The 20,968-nt window shown below is 29.9% G+C and overlaps 1 protein-coding gene across 1 annotated transcript in view; it reads left to right on the forward strand.

The window, feature by feature from the left end:
* Positions 1-6,483: 6,483 nt before the first annotated feature.
* LOC111622222 (kinesin heavy chain-like) overlaps positions 6,484-20,968 on the forward strand; it is a 101,460-nt gene continuing 86,975 nt past the window's right edge. Inside the window, exon 1 of the mRNA XM_023364574.1 lies at positions 6,484-6,955. Coding sequence (XP_023220342.1) covers positions 6,821-6,955 — 135 coding nt within the window. The 5' untranslated portion in view covers positions 6,484-6,820. The remainder of the gene's footprint in view (positions 6,956-20,968) is intronic.

Here is a 20,968-nt window from a genome sequence, read left to right on the forward strand (position 1 = left end):
GTGTATACAGTATACCCTTTGAGAACCAACAATTAGGTATTGAGAAAGAGTATATCGGAGTAACCAGAAGAAACCTGAAAGTACGACTAAAGGAGCACAAATATAGTATAAATAAAAAACTGAATAGTACGATATTAGCAAGTATGGCACAGGCAGACGGATCAGTAGTCAAATGGGATGAAGCCAAGATTGTTAGGACGGGACACTCACCTTCCATCGCAATGGAAATGGAGAAAATAGAGATTTACAGAAGTAAGATGAGGGACAGATGCCTAAATGCAAAAGATGCAAAAGCATTACCAACGGCTTGGAAATATAAAATTGAGAAAAATATGGGTTTTAATAATCCATAAACATTTTCTTGTTCTGGAGTTTTTAGTATTTCAAACTCAAAGTTATAATTTTTCTTTTATTTTTATTGTTAAATTGAAACGCGATTTTTAGATTACATTTTATCATATATTTAGTTTAATTTATTTATTATACATAAAAGTTGTAATAAGTTCAAATTCAAACGAATTTCGAACGAATGATTCCATTACAACGAAAACTATTAAAACCTGAAGATGGCCTATACGAATTGGCCGAAAACGTTTGGAATAAACAAAAATAACTCGGCAAAAAATTCAGGTGTGTGTGATTTATTATTATAAATAGATAACATTGCTGAGAAGGTAGATAGATTATTATTGTATAATAATAGAGAAATTATATATTTTTACTGTGTTAGTCATATATCTTACTTGATGTAATTGATTGTTGATAAAACTTAAATCAACTCTACTTATAATTTATTTTATCTGGAAAATAAAATATTTATAAGCGAATATTTTACTAAATGCTAACTCTTGAGAAACTTAAACGATTTTAGATTAATAAAATAATTTGTGATATTCTTTTTTATTAATTATTTTTTATTTTATTATATTTCAAAAAAATCTTAAAAGTATTCTCCAATTATTATTAACATTTACTTTAACAAACATTTCTGGTTCAGAAGTAAACATTTTCAAGCTGAAAAGTTTCATTTTTAAGTACATAATAATTTATTTGGCCGTAATGGACCTACTTATACAAAAGTTAGACATAATTTATATTGGGAACTGACTGAGGGATACTTATTATATAGTTACTATTTAGAAGAGTGGAAAAATAATGATTTCAATTACTGAATTTCTAATGAATTTATCATCAGTTTCAATAGAGTTTAGTTTGAAAATTTAAATTAATATTTATACCATTTTTGTACTCTTTTCCTCTGTTTTTTAAACTAAATGAGTACTAATTTTCCTCAATAAATTTTGGAAGCCATGTTTTATTAAAGTTTGTTCGTATGATCTCTAATTTCAGTGAATAGAATGTGATCAATAGAACAAAAACAATACAATTTCATGGTGAACTCTAATTGGAAGAACAAAAACAAATTACATATTTACATTTGTCATAAATATGTAAATCTGTATATTATTATAAATCTAGTATGATGGAAAAATTTCTATTGTTTAAATATAAGTTAACCTTGACTAGATTAGTGACAAGACCAGCTAGCGATAAAGATCTAGTATCTATAATGAATAGAAAAGGGCGTGCCACTCACGAAATTAAATATTAAAAAAACAAATGTACAAGTTCATAAACTTTATGTAGGTTTGATGAACAAAAGATTATTTAATGGATTAAAAATTAAATTCATTAATACCCATTCTGCTGTAATACATATAAAAAAAGCTGTGAATAATAGAGAGTATATAGTGTCAAAAACATGCTTCACAAATGTAATGAATTAACATTGCTTAATTAATACAATTTATAAAAAAAAAACTACATATTAAAAGGCAGACATTTAATAAATAAAAATCTATTCAAATAAGTTAAAGGTAAATAAAGAGAAGTCAATAAATCATTATCCAATAGCTCTTTAATCATTGATGTGGTAACTTTTATTAAAGACTTTCCACATTAATAAATAATGTGTAAAGTGGAAAAAAAGAACATCAACCACTTTATTCAGCAATAAAAATTTATAACTAACAAACATTTTTGAGTCACTTAACAATTTGTCTTCAGGTTCATACGCATTATGAAATAAACTTCAAGTGTGGGCACTCCACTGGATTTAAAAATAAGCATTAATTTGTAATTAAACAATTATTCTTAGTTAAAACTCATAATAATTTAAAAATAAATAAAAATAAATATAAAACAATGGATATAAGGACAAAAATATAATAATACTATGAATAGTGTATGCCAAACTATTTTAATGAGAGTGGAAATAGATCTCTTGTATTGATGCACTTCCTTTTTTTTTGGCTTTGTATACCTCCAGGATCTCAGTGAAATTAGCTAATTTTTGTCCTTAACTTGTTAGATTCTTAAGAAATTTTGGTTAATTACAAGTTAACACTTTTACATCTGATAAAACAGCCATAAGAGGTTTATTCCGTAATGTATTTGAACTTGAAGATGAGTTATTAAGTGACTTCAAGTTTTACTTATAAAATTTTATTGCTGGATTAAGTGTAAAGGATGTTGATGATTAGTTTTACATCTTTATACAGTTTGTTCTGTATGATTTATTATAAAAATTGGTTTTATAATTTTGATCGTAGCTGAACAAATAAATTTTTGCATAATATAAAACAAAAATGAAAAAATAAAAGAAGCATCTGGTAGCGTTAATAACATTAGCGAATAGAAAATCCCTCAGAGCACAAAAGCATGGAGGCAGTTTGATTGATGGGTATAACGCCTTTTTTTTTGAATTCGAAAATAATAAAAGAAGCATCTTATAACATTGTCTTTAATGTTTTGTATTTGTAATGTATTACAGATAATAAGCTGACATTTGTTATTATTTAATACATAAAACTTTTAACTGAAAATACAAAAAAAAATTATTCATTCATTGAAAAATGTACCTGAAACTAGAGTCGCTAAAATGTCTGGTTGCATAATTAGTGTAATTTAAAGATTATAGTTACTAAACAAATGAATAAATGTGATTGATCTCAGTTTAATGTTGTTGCAAATAAATTTCAACTTTTCAACTCCATAAAAAGCATATTGTTAAGAAAATTTGTAATGGTCACTTAAAATGCATTTAATGATGTAATTTATCAAAAGTATATTTATTTACTACATTAGTAGTAGTTATTGCAAAACAATTCTTATAATTAACTTTTGATAAAGATACTAATAATGCAAAAAGTTTAATTTGAAAAAACACAGATGTACTCAAATATATTCATTAAGATAAGCTTGATGATGATTAAATTTTTCACTTTAAAGCCTTAAATTATTTTCCAGTAACAGATAATTTGAAACAGTTTTTTCATCTTTAAAATTTACATACATGTGGATATCTGACAGACGGACAAAAATCCTAATATAAGCACTTCACTACTATAGTGGAGCATGCTAATAACACAGTTAAATGTCTTAATAATAAATTGAAACACAAAACAATGAATAAAATACATAAATACTGTATAATAAAATGAAAACTGCATTTATTGGTTTCACACTACGGACTCTGGCATCTTAACATAAATGTGTATAACTTAATTATAACAGTTGTGAAATTTAACATATTATAAATAAGTGAGATTTTATCCCTTGTTTAGAATCTTACTTTAAACTTTCTACTTCAGTTTGTTTGAATAAAATCAAGTTGTAATGTCTTTGGAGGAAAGCATATTGGTCATATTATGTTTTATGACTTTTGAAAAGGATATAATGCCATACAAACATTAAAAAGAATTGCAATGTGTACAAGGAAGATGCTCCTAAACTTTGAACATGTCAAAGGTAGTTTAAAATGTTGTTCAGAAAATTTTGAACTTTAAAAACAAAATGTACAGGATCTCCAAAAGCTGTTTACAAAGAAAAATTTTAGGAAGAAATTGTTAAAAATTGTTGAATAACACACAATACAGTATATATAACCAAACACCAAAAATCAAGTGAAAAGAAGCATTGTACTCATCTGTGAGCCTGTCTTTGAGCTCGTCTCACAGTTTGTGGAATGAAACCTGAGATATGCTCAACATACAAGCATAGTGTGAGAGCAAGAGACTAGTTGGGGACACACAGCAGATTTTATTTATACTTCAAGTACAGTACATTATGAACTTCAAAACATTGTTTGAACTCTGAGGCAAATTTTTGTAAAATTTTGCATTTGAACTCTGAAGCATTCAAAATTAGTTGTTTGAAGTATGAGGTACCATCGTATTTAAATTTTACCAAGAATTTCATGAAAGCTTTCATTTTATTCCAAATTCTAAACAAAATTATAAATCTTTAAATATATTAAAATAGTTTTATAAAATCTACAGTTCACATATCAATTAAAAAACTTTAAATTTAAGAGAAACAATTCCAATTTATTAATGGATTATTCTCAGATGGCAGTTCTAACTTCAGAATTGTATCCTGAGAATGATCCATTGAAATTAACATTATTTTACTAATGTTTTCATTTGTTTATAACAGACATCTTCAGGTATAACAGAATTAACCATATACAGTAGATCCCCCTATAAAACCGTTTCCTATAGTTATGATTCCTATAAAAATTGTGGCAGTACAGTAGATCCCCCTATAAAACCGTTTCCTATAGTTATGATTCCTATAAAAATTGTGGCATTATCCGTAAACAACGGTAAAAATAACTTCTATAATACGTAAAACGTCATCGGGCAGCCGAACTACTTACCCGCCGTCNAATATCTCCAGCAAATTTATAAAAAAATTTCTTCACTCCGGATGGAAGCGGTTAACTTGTCAATCTACATTCATTGTGATCCTAGCCGAACCCACGTTAGGCTCGATTAAAAAGACTTCTTAATGTCCACAGGGCGCAAAAAAAGATTAATTTATTCAGGATCTTGGGATATGACACTTTAGAACCATGGTTTAATCGATAAACCATGGTTTAATCGATAAACCATGGTTTAATCGATAAACCATGGTTTTGAAGTGTCATATACCAGGATCGCATTCTCTATACGGTTCTATAAACCGTACTGAGAATGCGTTCTGGTAAGTAAAACCGCCGAAAAGCAGAAAGTCCATGCAGAAGCGTGGAAAAAGTTGGCCCTCCAGTGCGACATAAGTCCAAGATATAAAAATAACGACACTTTGTCGGACGCCATTTTCTGGTTACGACTCGTTGCGCTTAAAACTCGTAAAATGCAATCTTTATTTTAAAAAAATATCCTTCTTTCGAAAATTGTCTCAAATAAATCAATAAATCAATCTTAAATTATAAGTATAATCGCAATATTAATCTAAAATATGGAACAAAACTTCACGAATTGTTTCCACTTTTGTTAACAGAAATAAGTGAAAATTAGATAATTGAAACATAAGAACAATTTATTAGCTATTGTACGCTCATCAACTTGTATAATGATTAATTAATATATTTATTATTATATACGGGTTAAAATTTTTAAATATGAAATCGTCACCAGATGGCGAGAGAAGTCGCTTAGATTTGAGGTCACGTGGTCCCTACAAAAATTTGTGAATTTCGTTTCTCTTATAATTTTCTAACCGTTATTTTATTAATAACTTACGAACTTTATTTGTTTATAAATTATCAAAAATATCTAACCTTTTCAAAAATGTCCTTATCCTTTTTTTTTTACGGATGGCCGATAATACATGAAGTAGGGAAATTTCCCTTCGCTTATTAGTATCGCTAGATTATTGTAAAATCGAAAGAATTATCGCGACGCGACCCGAATCGATTTTAATTCCATCTCGAAAATGAAAGAAAATTCGGCAAATTCTCCTTTTATTTTCGTAGAACGTAGGGAAATATCTGTCTTTAATTTAATGACGTCGCAATTATGAATAGAGGGCGTAAACGCGCATACCGTAGGATTTAAATCCTCCTTTTCGTAAATTTAGACGACGAAAATTGATATATATATATATTTTTTTATACGCGTCATTGGGTCGGACGTGCAAACTGTCGTTCTTCTACTAAAAAAGTCGAACTGGAAAGATCGCGACTCGAGTTACGACACGTTCGTAAACTTCGAAGCGTGAATAATGAGTAATAGGCGAAGTCAAAATCGACATAAATAAACCTTCCGGGATTTTTATCGTTCACCCGTATCAAACGGCACGAAAATTTTTATGAATCACACGAAATGGGGATAAAACGCTAAACGTAGGGATTTCGAAGCGTCGTCTTATCGTAAAGATCCCAGATAAAAATATCGGTGGCGACGTCGCCAACTGCGGAATTAATCGGATCGATTTTGAAATAACTTTCACAAAATTTCGCACCGTTTTATTTAAATACAAACGGCATAAGAAATAATTTCGATTCGGCAAATCGATAAATCCCGGACGAGCGAAGGAAATTAGAAATTTCGAAATTTTCGTTTTTCCGAATTTTCCCTACGGTAGAGGAAAATTTTCCCGAAAAGGGATTTTACGGGTAAATTCACCCGTACGGCGAATGACGTCAGGCGGAAAAAATTCCCATCGTCCATTGGGATTCAAGATGGCCGCTTCTGTCGTGGGTTGACTCGGATCTTCATTCGAAGTACAGCGGAGATAGACGAGATTTCTTGGATAGGTGCGAAAGCCAACGTAGGCGTCATTTCGAAAACCCGAAAGACAAAAAGATCGAAGGCCGAATCGGATAAGACGCGGTGCGGAGCCGTCGAGGACGGTTATGGAAGAAGCCAGGGTGACAATTGATCCGCGTTTCCTTCGATTTCTACGCAAATTCGAACTCGACCGTTGAAGAGTCCCCCATCAAATCGAACTCGGGTGTTTTTAAAACGTCGTCAAAATGCAGGAGAACCCCAACGAGTGCAACATCAAAGTGGTGTGTCGGTTCCGACCGCTGAACGATGCCGAAGAGAAAGCTGGAAGCAAATTCATCATTAAATTCCCTCCAAACTCCGAGGATTGCGTCAACATCTCGGTGAGTGGAGCCACGAATTTTTCGTCTTTTAACATTTGTTTTTTGGGAAGGGATCGAGCCGAATTCTTTAAAATTGCGCCGAGCGATCACCCCCCCGTCCCGACTTCACCCGGTTACGCTCCGTTTCCAGGTCGGATGCGGTTGTTTCCGCCTAAACTACGACTTTATTCTTCGGCAAATGGCTGGAAAACGGCCGAGTCGACCGGTTAAGGAACGACGGAAATCTACCTGCGCCTCTCTTTCCCCCCCCCCCACGCGATCGATATTTAAACTGCATTATGGACGCCCTCCGCCCTCCTTCGTTGTCGTTTACTCTAAGAAAACCCTTCCGATCCGATGGTTAATCGTTCGACAATACGTCGATCCGACCGTGATTTTTAGGGAAATATTCTTCGCCCGATTTTCCTATTGCGGAGTGTGGTGGCCGCCGCGACCGTCTGTCATTTGCTGATTGGTGCACGTGCACCCATTCGGTCGCCCCGTTACCATTATCGGGGGAACGTCTGCGCTTCCGACCGTGAATCCACTCCAATTAACCACCGAATTACTCATTCGTTTAAGTTATTTAAAAAGAATAATGCTTTTTTTGCCGAAGACTCCTCCGTTTCGTTGGGTGGGGGTGGCTTCGAACCCGCGGCTTTTATTGATCCGGGCCGGACGGCTTGGCCCGCATTTTTGGCCTCGGACGTTTGAGTGTCCGTCCGTCCGAGCGGTGTAAATTATTACACGTTTCCAGTTTGTCTCCCGGGCTTCTTTCGGGCTTAGTTCAATAATTGAAATGCTGGCATTTGAATTAATTTTTTAATTTCTAATGTTAGCTTTACCACCCGCCGAGGAAGCCTGCGAGTTCGAGCGCCGAAGGCGGCGGCCGACCCGATTTTGTATTCTGCCTTTGGATCCGACGTCTCGGGCGACGGAGGACTCCTGCGCTCTGCCGGTCGCTTGCCTTCTCGTCGTGGTTTCGAATCCGATGCGCGGCTCGGGTCTGGTCTCCGTCGGATGCTTTGGCGTCTTTTGATTTGCCCGTTTCTTCCCGATGCTTTCGCCGTGCTCTTCTGACTGTTGCCGACGCATTTCGGTCCCGACTCTGTTTTAAAGTTGGCGCAGAGAAAAGTGGAATGCGTTAGGATGATGTCGATAAAAATACAGAAACAAGCGGTAATATAAAGGTTTGTCCCGTCGAATACGGTTGCGTCTGTCTATACAAATGTTAAGTAAAAAAATTTTTAACAGTTGAGATTTGGTTGAGTTTTTAAAATTTTTTTCCTCCGTATTTGGAAATTTTAGAAGTTCAAATAATAAAATGTATTATTAGAGAGGTTGAGGCGCACGTTTTAAACGTGTAAACGTGTACGTGTGACGTTTGGCGCCGCTTTCCCGTAAGCCTAAAAGTTTGACGATGGTGTTTGGAATGTCGAGCGTGATTCCACCGACTATCCAAACACCATTGTCAAACTTTTAGGCTTACGGGAAAGCGGCGCCGAACGTCAAACGTACACGTTTAAAACGTGCGCCTCAACCTCTCTAATGTATTTGAAATTACGTTTTTAATTGTGGTCGAACTTATCCTTCATGAATGTGTTTGTCTTGAAAACCTATTTATCTTGATATTTATTTTTTCTCCTGTTTTCTGCCTAAATTCAAAATATTTTTCATGTTTATCTTGAATAATTTTCTTCCAAAACCTCTGTCTTGAATTACGGATTGAAATGTTGATAACAGTTTTGTAGCTGGGTGATTGTGTTTTGATAGTAGGAATTGTGGTTGAGAAGTATCTTTTGGGATACAGTAGTATTTGCAATTAATACCGCTTTTCTTTTGTTGGTTACGAGTTTGGCTTTGTTTATTTCTTTATGCTGATGTGACGTGTGGCGATCTGTCAAGGGGAGATGTCTTCTGGAAGGACTTTCGGTAGAAAACTAGTTTCTCTGTAGATATTATGAATGCGAAGAAAATCCAGAAAACATCACGTGGCTGGCTTCTTTTCTGCAAAACCACAACCAATCGACTACCGGTGTTTGGAGATTTTATCCTCTCGGTCGCTGGTGGGCTAAGGCTACGAGTTAAGCTTGTGTCTTACCGGTCAAAGTTGGGCATTAGAAACTGTTGACAAACTATTTCTGTTAAGATATGTCAACAGTGTTTTATTTATACCTAATACAAGTATGTACTGTACTTGCTATTGTATTAATAAAATACCTCCAATCAAACCTGTCACTGTTTATCATGTAGGAGCCTCTATAGCTAGAAACCTGTCTAATTTTTTTCTTGTTCCTGTGAGATTTGAGATAGACTGGTTCGACTGTGTTTGATCCTAAAGTAGAATTTTTCTCTCTTGACAATTTAAGAAGTAATGTGAAACGTCATTAAGTATGATCTGTTTAGCATTGAAGGAATTTTTAATAAAAATCTTAATTTTATTTACTTTTTTAAGTTAGTATTAATTAATTGTTTTGTTTCATAATTGGTTAATGGTAATATTTGAATTTTGATATTTATCGACGAATTCTACGCATTTGTAAAGTATTAGTTTTTTAGTTTCCTCTAAAAAGTCGTCGATTGCAATCGTTTACGGAATCGATGGACTGAATTTGGGATAGACAAAATGGGACAGAGGAGGGATGTTGATGCCGTTGCTCCGGAAAATTTGAATGATGTCGAAAAATACTAGAGTGTGGAATAGGTGCGCTCTGTTTGCCTTTCACACTCCAGTTCTTGTCCGGACTCCCTGTTGTAATGTTTCGTTAGTTATTTTTCCAGGATCTTTTTAATTTTTGAAGTATTTAAATTTTATTGTAAATAGTCGAATGATATGGAAACTATTAAATTAGTATTTACATAGCTTAGATCTATATGACAAGATGGTAAATAAATGAATTTAATACAAATTTATACTTATGTCTTTTGGATATAATATGCAATCTAAAAGGAAATTGTAAAAGTTATTTATTAAATACTTTTAACATTGTGAAATTTTCTTTAGTTTTTATCCTTGTTAGTATAAATATATAAGAAGAATAAATAAATAAACTTTATTAAGATTTAAAAATGATGGATAACAAAACAATTTGTTTCAAATGCTCTTTGTGAATTTTAAATTCATTCTTTTCACATTTTTTACCTGTCCCAAATTGTTGCGTTGTTTAAAAGTACAGTACATAACAAAAGTTTTTGGTGTTCAGTGAATGGAAAGGGTGTTAAAAAATTAGTAGTTACAGTATAATTACGTTTGGCACCAAAGGTGAATGCTAGACAATAACAAAATAAGTTGGAAGTTTATTGACATCGCATTGTTAAATCCTCCTGTGATTAATTTAATTGGATATCCTTAAAATATATATGACTCATTCTCTGTTAATATTAAATAAGGAAATTAATTTTACCTATGACAAATTAAATTGAAAATAATTTTATAAGTAAAAATATATGAAAAGAGATCGTGTAACAAGTATTGAATATTAAATGTTGAGTTGTAGTATTTGACTATTGACAAAATCTTAATTATTCTAGATATTCAATTTTTACAAATATGTACTTTGTTTGGTGATCAGAAACAAGTTATGCTTCAGCGGCTATGATTAATATAATTTGGTTTGACATAGTTAAAGAAATTGCATAAAAGCTATAAAAGTTCTCACTACTAATTATTATTCTTACTTGTTTTTATTCCAATTTCCTTTTAAGAATAATAATACTGAAGAAAAATTTTTCTTTTTTTTTTAATTAATTCATAAGAATATGGGAGTGTGCTACATAATTATATACCAAATTTCATTTTCTGCTTGTGTAAAGATCCTTTACATCTTAATAGGAAGTAAAAGCTGTGCAATATTCGCAATTGATAATTATCGTTATTGAAGTTTAACAGTCATTGGATAATTTCTGTTTGTTTAAATGAGAAATGGATAGGTATATATTGAAACAACTCTTCAAATGAACACACAAATTGCAAATCAATTAATTAAGATGTTATTAATGCGTGCTTGATTTTTCAATTATGTAGCATTTATATTAATTAAATGTTAAATTCGTTATATGATAATTCCAGTTTAAGTATTGATAATTATGGAATGGAAACCGTCCAAAGAAAATTAAGCAACAAAATATCCAAAAGAAACCCGAATAACTTGTTTGCCACACTCTTACTCATTGTTGACTAATATCCATTTTTTAGCTCACTGGGACAAGGTTTACTTTTAACGTATTTTTTATTAAGGGATTGTGTGTTATGACTAGTAAACTTTCCTGTCTTTGATGAAATATACGTAACGATTATTTTAGGCTATAGCACAAAGCACCAATTTTGGATAATTTTATATTCTTAATGTAATTCTGATTAGAAAATCCTGTTATGCACATATAACTTTATTGCAATTACAGAAGCCTTTGTGTATTGACCACTCTGTTGCGACTATAAAGTATACATATTTATAGTATATATTATATTTATTTCTTTGCATAATAAATAATATAAACTCTGTTGCTAATTGCACAAAGCTTGGAATATAATAATACTTTGTGTTTAACAGAAACTTTAATTGTTCCTTAGTATTTAATCATTTGCGATAATGTTTTCCTATCAATACATTCCAGTTTACTGCAACAGATAAAATTCTTGAATTGGCCTTTTAATAAGGCCAAAGACAAAGACTAAATTAATTGAATTTTTAATAAATTCAATTCTATATATTCTTTGTGTTTGAAAATTAAATTTGATGGTTTCTGATAAAATTAAGAATTTTATTTTAATTATATTATTATTTTTTTAATATTGCTTTTGTATGTGATTTATGAGTATAGCTTCTTTATTATGAAGAAGTTATTTATGAGTATAACTTATATTATTAGAGAAATATATGAGTATAACTTATATATTAGAGAAGTTATTTATGAGTATAACTTCTCTATTATTATTGTATATTTATAATAATAAATCACACACACCTGAATTTTTTGCCGAGTTATTTTTGTTTATTCCAAACGTTTTCGGCCAATTCGTATAGGCCATCTTCAGGTTTTAATAGTTTTCGTTGTAATGGAATCATTCGTTCGAAATTCGTTTGAATTTGAACTTATTACAACTTTTATGTATAATAAATAAATTAAACTAAATATATGATAAAATGTAATCTAAAAATCGCGTTTCAATTTAACAATAAAAATAAAAGAAAAATTATAACTTTGAGTTTGAAATACTAAAAACTCCAGAACAAGAAAATGTTTATGGATTATTAAAACCCATATTTTTCTCAATTTTATATTTCCAAGCCGTTGGTAATGCTNCAAAAAAATATACGTATTTTGGAAATGTTGAGTCGAATTAGTCTAGAATCGATTAATTTTATGAAAGAAAACCTTTCAAACAGCCGTAGTCCGTAAACTATGATTCCTACAAAATTGATTCATAAAGAACGGAACGTATCTACCGTCTTATAGGGGGATCTACTGTATTATATATTTGTGAACTGTGAGGGGTCTTGCTATGAGAATGAATGAGCATGAATGCACAATAAGAAACTTTCATCCATGGTCTTAGCTTCTTATGCCAGATGGGAGGATGTACAGTACAGTACGTGTCAATCTACAGGACAAGATTGCTGATAGGGCACATCTTAAATATTTGGAGTCAATTGAAATCTATAGGGCATTTAAGAATGGAGTAGGAATTCATTTCAAAGGAGCAGACACACTATCCACAGTGTGGTGCACTATCTTTGAACTCTCATAAAGTTTTTCTCATATACATCTCACTAGGCCATGTGGATAGTTTTAGTTAAATTAGTTATTTGTGTGAATCGTTTGGGAAATTATTTTATCTCTTTTTGTAAGTTATTCCAAAAATTATCTTAAACTAAATACATAATTTGTTTGAGAAATAATTTTAAATTAAACTTGTAAATTCTTTTGTAAAAGCTTGTTCAATTTTAATATGTCCATTTTGTTCTGTGTTATACCTGAAGATGTCTGTTATAACTGGATGAAAATGTCACAAAAATATATTAATTTCAAGTATGCTGGTATAGGTATGTTGTATGTGTTTATCATATCTTATTTATATAATTTTATACAAAATCTCATTGTATTTTGTAAAAATATGTGTAAATCAGCAATAATTGGTCTACATCAATCAATGATATTTCACTCACAACATTTAACAAAAGAAAATATTGACAGGCTTGATATAAAAGCTGATTTAATTTACACTTTTTTCTGACACTTTGACGCTTCTGCATATGTAGTGACTTCCATTTAATAACTTTTTTCTGAAATCTCCTAATAAAATATAGTATTTAAATAAAATATTTACTAACATTTCATAAACATATTGATTGAAACCCTGGATACTAAAAAATTTTGTTTAGTATCATACTATATAATAGTTGAATGAACCTTAGTGCCAACAGATTTCACTGTTCATGTATCTTATTTCAATATTCAGTGTTGATACATTATCCTGTGTGAAAGTTTGAATTATTCTATATTATAAAGAATATACAGTATTATGTGAATTTTTTATTTATTTATTTTTGTTTACTTTTATATGCTGTATTAAACCTTTAGCAGGATTCAGGACAGCCCTGAAATTAGTTCTGTATGTCAATTTTTTCATAACTCCATCAGGATGATCACATCATTTGTGGCCAAAAATTGTAAGCTTCAGAGGTGGCCACATAAGTGAGGTTTTACTTTTATTTATCCAATATTTTTTTATCTTTAAATTATTAAATTTGTTATGAGATATGGAATATAATAGAGGAAATAAACTTGAAATTTTTTGTATTAAATTCATGTGTGCAAAATTTTTATTCCTTCTCATCATTTACTATATTATTATGAAAACAGTGATTAAAAAGTTATATGTCATCACAAATTATACTTCTTATAATATATAACATTGTTTTATTAATCATTCATAAATTTAATTTCTAATAGAAAAAATAATGATAAAAAGTATAAAAAAATTATTACTACAAAATGAAGAAATAATCTTATCAGTGATAAGTGTTTTTATCTCATTTTTAAATAAAGAATTTTATCTGATAGTCAAAGTTCTTTATTTAGAAAACCTAATAGTTGAGATAAACACTGTATCACACCAATAACCAGCAAAAAACTCCAACAAATGTAATAAAAATAAATGTCTATTTGAAAACAGAAGAAAACATCTTCAGGTTACATATGAGCCAAGTTACGCATAAAGCTACCAACTCTCAAATGTACAGAAATGTGGAATCATGTACAAATTCAGTATTGTTCACTCTTCATTTTACAGAAACAACCAAAACCTCCATAGCAACTATTGATGTACTGTACATTAAGACCCTGCTTAACGCGGGGGATGTGTTCCTAGACGACAAAGTGCTAAACGAAACCACATTAAGCGAGGCTATTTTAACATAGAGTAAATAGGGATAGGGGAACAAGCGACCAAAAATAAAAAAAATTTACTTTAATTTTAAGTTATTTTTTTATATTAAAATTTATAATAATATATGTTAAATAACGCATAAACATATGCACACAGAAATGTATAATAATATATTAATTAGTTCATTTTTTCTATATTAATAGTTCATTTTTTGTGACAAAGGTCCTGACTTTTCTGAAATTCTTGTTTTTTTTGCAATAAAGGTGTGAAAGTTTCATTTGTTGCTTTTTTCTTTTCTTAAGCAAATGTCAGTAGCAGAAGATCACATCCAAAATGCCCCGTTTTGCTTTTGCACTCTTTTCAAAATCTGGATCATTCGCTACAGTTTGATCAATGATTTTGGTTATTTTTACCAAACTTTAATTAAAAGTTTGAAGTTTAATTAAGGAAACCAGTAGAGAAATTTTTGGGTTCTTCATTTTCAGAATCACTATTTTCCAGTTCTATATGGATTCCATGTTTTGCCAGTTCTTGAAGGTCATCGTTGGTAAGGCTCTCACCGGAAACCTGCTTTAACTCCTCAATATCCTGCTCGTCTACATTTCCTAGTCCTCCTGTATTGATTAGGTTGTGTTTGATCAACGTAATGATACAGCGATAGGCTCTTCTCATTGAGAATTCTTAGATACCATCAGCTATAACTTCCACATTTCGTTTGTGCACATATCAGTTAATTCTTCTAAGCAAAGATGATATTGCCTGTGGCATCCATGATGTTATACTTTTTCCAAAATTTTGCACCAAACAAACATAGATTTAAAGAAAGTATACCTTTTTGCCATCTTTCTCTGATTGGTTCGTGTTCGTAAATAATCGTATTATGTACGAATCAATAAAATGCCGCAATAATTTAAATCAGAGTAAATTTTGAGCTTTTTTTAAGGCTTCGAGCAGACGGCGTTGTATTGAATCAGCATTAACCTGGATCTTACTGTATTTAAAAAGCTCTGCAATTAACACATGGTGTCTATTTTGTTTGAAAATGAAAAACTTTAACCCCGATTTACTCAGTTTAGGTATGTTGAGGGTTGGTAACTTTTTGTTTGCATAACTGGATTCATATATATATGAAATGCAGAATGGAACACTGGTTTTAAAAATATATTGGATATTTTTGCTGGGTCTTGATGAAATCATTTATTAATAAATGCAACCAGTTAACTAGTAGTGATTATCCTAATAGTTGCTATTTGAACTATTAGAATGAGGAATAATAATTTTAAACAAAATTATCTTTTAATAAGAGATGCTTTTATTTGGTTTTAATAGTATTTAAAGTAAAATCAGAGAATGAATTATATTATATAATTCATAATATTACATTTATTTCTTAGCTTTATTTGTTTCTTTTACAGGGTTTTTTTCATTATATTATTGTATAGGGGTGGAAAACATTGTCCAAGCAACATAGCCTGTAATATTTGAGAAATAAATAATATATTTCATATTTTGTGAACAATAAGTTGAAGTCTATAACTAATAAAAGTTTAATATGTATAAAATTATATCAATGTTCTTATTTTAAGTGTGTTTTTCTATTTATGTATGAATCCTAATTAAACAGTTAAACAAGTGACAATTTTTTTTAATATAGCGGTAGTATAATTCATAATTCTTAGAGAAGTGATTCACTACTTGACTGTATGGATTGAGTCATTTAAAGTCTACTAATACTAATGGCAAAAATTTATTTAAATGTAAAAACAATTAAAGCAATACTCAAAATGATAAGGAATTTATTTCTTAAATAAATGTATAATTTGATAGAATTACATTTTTCAAACATATTTTGATATTGTACTATTAAATTATTTTGGCTTATTTTTAATAGTGTTTCTAAAATGTTTAATAATATTTTTAAATTACAAATTGTTACTTTATTAAATAATTTAAATTATTCAATTTTACAATACTTCACGAATGCATAAAAAAGTCTTTTCTTTTCTGGTTGGAAGACTTGATAGATTTTGAAGCTGTATTACAGCTTTGGTTTATCCAGGGGTCTCCAAACTATGGCCCCAATGTATATTTATCTGGTCTTTTCACTATGTTTTATCATTGACCTTTAAACTAGTTCATAACATACAAAGTTTTGACAAGTCAACTAGAATTGATAGACCTTGCTGCAAATGATTTTTATAAAAACTTATTTAGACAAAGGAGTTTGTTATATTTTCACAAATTTTTAAAGTATTGGGAAGTTTACTTGGAAATATTTTGTATTCTTGGGCTGCAATTTGAAAAAATTTAGACCTATAAATTTCCACTATTGATCTCAAGAACAGAGTTATATAGATGAAAGAAAAGACCAGATATGGAAATCTTGGGCAGGAGGCCCTGATTAACTATATAATAACTTCCAAGGCAAATCAGATGTCAGGTTATTTCAATTCGAAACTTTCCCCTGAAAGCAGTTAATGAAACCCTGGATACTAAAAAATTCTGTTTAGTATCATACTATATAATAGTTGAATGAACCTTAGTGCCAACAGATTTCACTGTTCATGTATCTTATTTCAATATTCAGTGTTGATACATTATCCTGTGTGAAAGTTTGAATTATTCTATATTATAAAGAATATACAGTATTATGTGAATTTTTTATTTATTTATTTTTGTTTACTTTTATATGCTGTATTAAACCTTTAGCAGGATTCAGGACAGCCCTGAAATTAGTTCTGTATGTCAATTTTTTCATAACTCCATCAGGATGATCACATCATTTGTGGCCAAAAATTGTAAGCTTCAGAGGTGGCCACATAAGTGAGGTTTTACTTTTATTTATCCAATATTTTTTTATCTTTAAATTATTAAATTTGTTATGAGATATGGAATATAATAGAGGAAATAAACTTGAAATTTTTTGTATTAAATTCATGTGTGCAAAATTTTTATTCCTTCTCATCATTTACTATATTATTATGAAAACAGTGATTAAAAAGTTATATGTCATCACAAATTATACTTCTAATAATATATAACATTGTTTTATTAATCATTCATAAATTTAATTTCTAATAGAAAAAATAATGATAAAAAGTATAAAAAAATTATTACTACAAAATGAAGAAATAATCTTATCAGTGATAAGTGTTTTTATCTCATTTTTAAATAAAGAATTTTATCTGATAGTCAAAGTTCTTTATTTAGAAAACCTAATAGTTGAGATAAACACTGTATCACACCAATAACCAGCAAAAAACTCCAACAAATGTAATAAAAATAAATGTCTATTTGAAAACAGAAGAAAACATCTTCAGGTTACATATGAGCCAAGTTACGCATAAAGCTACCAACTCTCAAATGTACAGAAATGTGGAATCATGTACAAATTCAGTATTGTTCACTCTTCATTTTACAGAAACAACCAAAACCTCCATAGCAACTATTGATGTACTGTACATTAAGACCCTGCTTAACGCGGGGGATGTGTTCCTAGACGACAAAGTGCTAAACGAAACCACATTAAGCGAGGCTATTTTAACATAGAGTAAATAGGGATAGGGGAACAAGCGACCAAAAATAAAAAAAATTTACTTTAATTTTAAGTTATTTTTTTATATTAAAATTTATAATAATATATGTTAAATAACGCANATTGGAAGAACAAAAACAAATTACATATTTACATTTGTCATAAATATGTAAATCTGTATATTATTATAAATCTAGTATGATGGAAAAATTTCTATTGTTACTTTGTTTGGTGATCAGAAACAAGTTATGCTTCAGCGGCTATGATTAATATAATTTGGTTTGACATAGTTAAAGAAATTGCATAAAAGCTATAAAAGTTCTCACTACTAATTATTATTCTTACTTGTTTTTATTCCAATTTCCTTTTAAGAATAATAATACTGAAGAAAAATTTTTCTTTTTTTTTTAATTAATTCATAAGAATATGGGAGTGTGCTACATAATTATATACCAAATTTCATTTTCTGCTTGTGTAAAGATCCTTTACATCTTAATAGGAAGTAAAAGCTGTGCAATATTCGCAATTGATAATTATCGTTATTGAAGTTTAACAGTCATTGGATAATTTCTGTTTGTTTAAATGAGAAATGGATAGGTATATATTGAAACAACTCTTCAAATGAACACACAAATTGCAAATCAATTAATTAAGATGTTATTAATGCGTGCTTGATTTTTCAATTATGTAGCATTTATATTAATTAAATGTTAAATTCGTTATATGATAATTCCAGTTTAAGTATTGATAATTATGGAATGGAAACCGTCCAAAGAAAATTAAGCAACAAAATATCCAAAAGAAACCCGAATAACTTGTTTGCCACACTCTTACTCATTGTTGACTAATATCCATTTTTTAGCTCACTGGGACAAGGTTTACTTTTAACGTATTTTTTATTAAGGGATTGTGTGTTATGACTAGTAAACTTTCCTGTCTTTGATGAAATATACGTAACGATTATTTTAGGCTATAGCACAAAGCACCAATTTTGGATAATTTTATATTCTTAATGTAATTCTGATTAGAAAATCCTGTTATGCACATATAACTTTATTGCAATTACAGAAGCCTTTGTGTATTGACCACTCTGTTGCGACTATAAAGTATACATATTTATAGTATATATTATATTTATTTCTTTGCATAATAAATAATATAAACTCTGTTGCTAATTGCACAAAGCTTGGAATATAATAATACTTTGTGTTTAACAGAAACTTTAATTGTTCCTTAGTATTTAATCATTTGCGATAATGTTTTCCTATCAATACATTCCAGTTTACTGCAACAGATAAAATTCTTGAATTGGCCTTTTAATAAGGCCAAAGATTCTCTGTAGATATTATGAATGCGAAGAAAATCCAGAAAACATCACGTGGCTGGCTTCTTTTCTGCAAAACCACAACCGATCGACTACCGGTGTTTGGAGATTTTATCCTCTCGGTCGCTGGTGGGCTAAGGCTACGAGTTAAGCTTGTGTCTTACCGGTCAAAGTTGGGCATTAGAAACTGTTGACAAACTATTTCTGTTAAGATATGTCAACAGTGTTTTATTTATACCTAATACAAGTATGTACTGTACTTGCTATTGTATTAATAAAATACCTCCAATCAAACCTGTCACTGTTTATCATGTAGGAGCCTCTATAGCTAGAAACCTGTCTAATTTTTTTCTTGTTCCTGTGAGATTTGAGATAGACTGGTTCGACTGTGTTTGATCCTAAAGTAGAATTTTTCTCTCTTGACAATTTAAGAAGTAATGTGAAACGTCATTAAGTATGATCTGTTTAGCATTGAAGGAATTTTTAATAAAAATCTTAATTTTATTTACTTTTTTAAGTTAGTATTAATTAATTGTTTTGTTTCATAATTGGTTAATGGTAATATTTGAATTTTGATATTTATCGACGAATTCTACGCATTTGTAAAGTATTAGTTTTTTAGTTTCCTCTAAAAAGTCGTCGATTGCAATCGTTTACGGAATCGATGGACTGAATTTGGGATAGACAAAATGGGACAGAGGAGGGATGTTGATGCCGTTGCTCCGGAAAATTTGAATGATGTCGAAAAATACTAGAGTGTGGAATAGGTGCGCTCTGTTTGCCTTTCACACTCCAGTTCTTGTCCGGACTCCCTGTTGTAATGTTTCGTTAGTTATTTTTCCAGGATCTTTTTAATTTTTGAAGTATTTAAATTTTATTGTAAATAGTCGAATGATATGGAAACTATTAAATTAGTATTTACATAGCTTAGATCTATATGACAAGATGGTAAATAAATGAATTTAATACAAATTTATACTTATGTCTTTTGGATATAATATGCAATCTAAAAGGAAATTGTAAAAGTTATTTATTAAATACTTTTAACATTGTGAAATTTTCTTTAGTTTTTATCCTTGTTAGTATAAATATATAAGAAGAATAAATAAATAAACTTTATTAAGATTTAAAAATGATGGATAACAAAACAATTTGTTTCAAATGCTCTTTGTGAATTTTAAATTCATTCTTTTCACATTTTTTACCTGTCCCAAATTGTTGCGTTGTTTAAAAGTACAGTACATAACAAAAGTTTTTGGTGTTCAGTGAATGGAAAGGGTGTTAAAAAATTAGTAGTTACAGTATAATTACGTTTGGCACCAAAGGTGAATGCTAGACAATAACAAAATAAGTTGGAAGTTTATTGACATCGCATTGTTAAATCCTCCTGTGATTAATTTAATTGGATATCCTTAAAATATATATGACTCATTCTCTGTTAATATTAAATAAGGAAATTAATTTTACCTATGACAAATTAAATTGAAAATAATTTTATAAGTAAAAATATATGAAAAGAGATCGTGTAACAAGTATTGAATATTAAATGTTGAGTTGTAGTATTTGACTATTGACAAAATCTTAATTATTCTAGATATTCAATTTTTACAAATATGTACTTTGTTTGGTGATCAGAAACAAGTTATGCTTCAGCAGCTATGATTAATATAATTTGGTTTGACATAGTTAAAGAAATTGCATAAAAGCTATAAAAGTTCTCACTACTAATTATTATTCTTACTTGTTTTTATTCCAATTTCCTTTTAAGAATAATAATACTGAAGA

This window comes from Centruroides sculpturatus, unplaced genomic scaffold (assembly GCF_000671375.1).
Source record: "Centruroides sculpturatus isolate CEXI.00-Female unplaced genomic scaffold, Cexi_2.0 scaffold219, whole genome shotgun sequence".
NCBI classification, from domain to species: Eukaryota; Metazoa; Arthropoda; class Arachnida; order Scorpiones; family Buthidae; genus Centruroides; species Centruroides sculpturatus.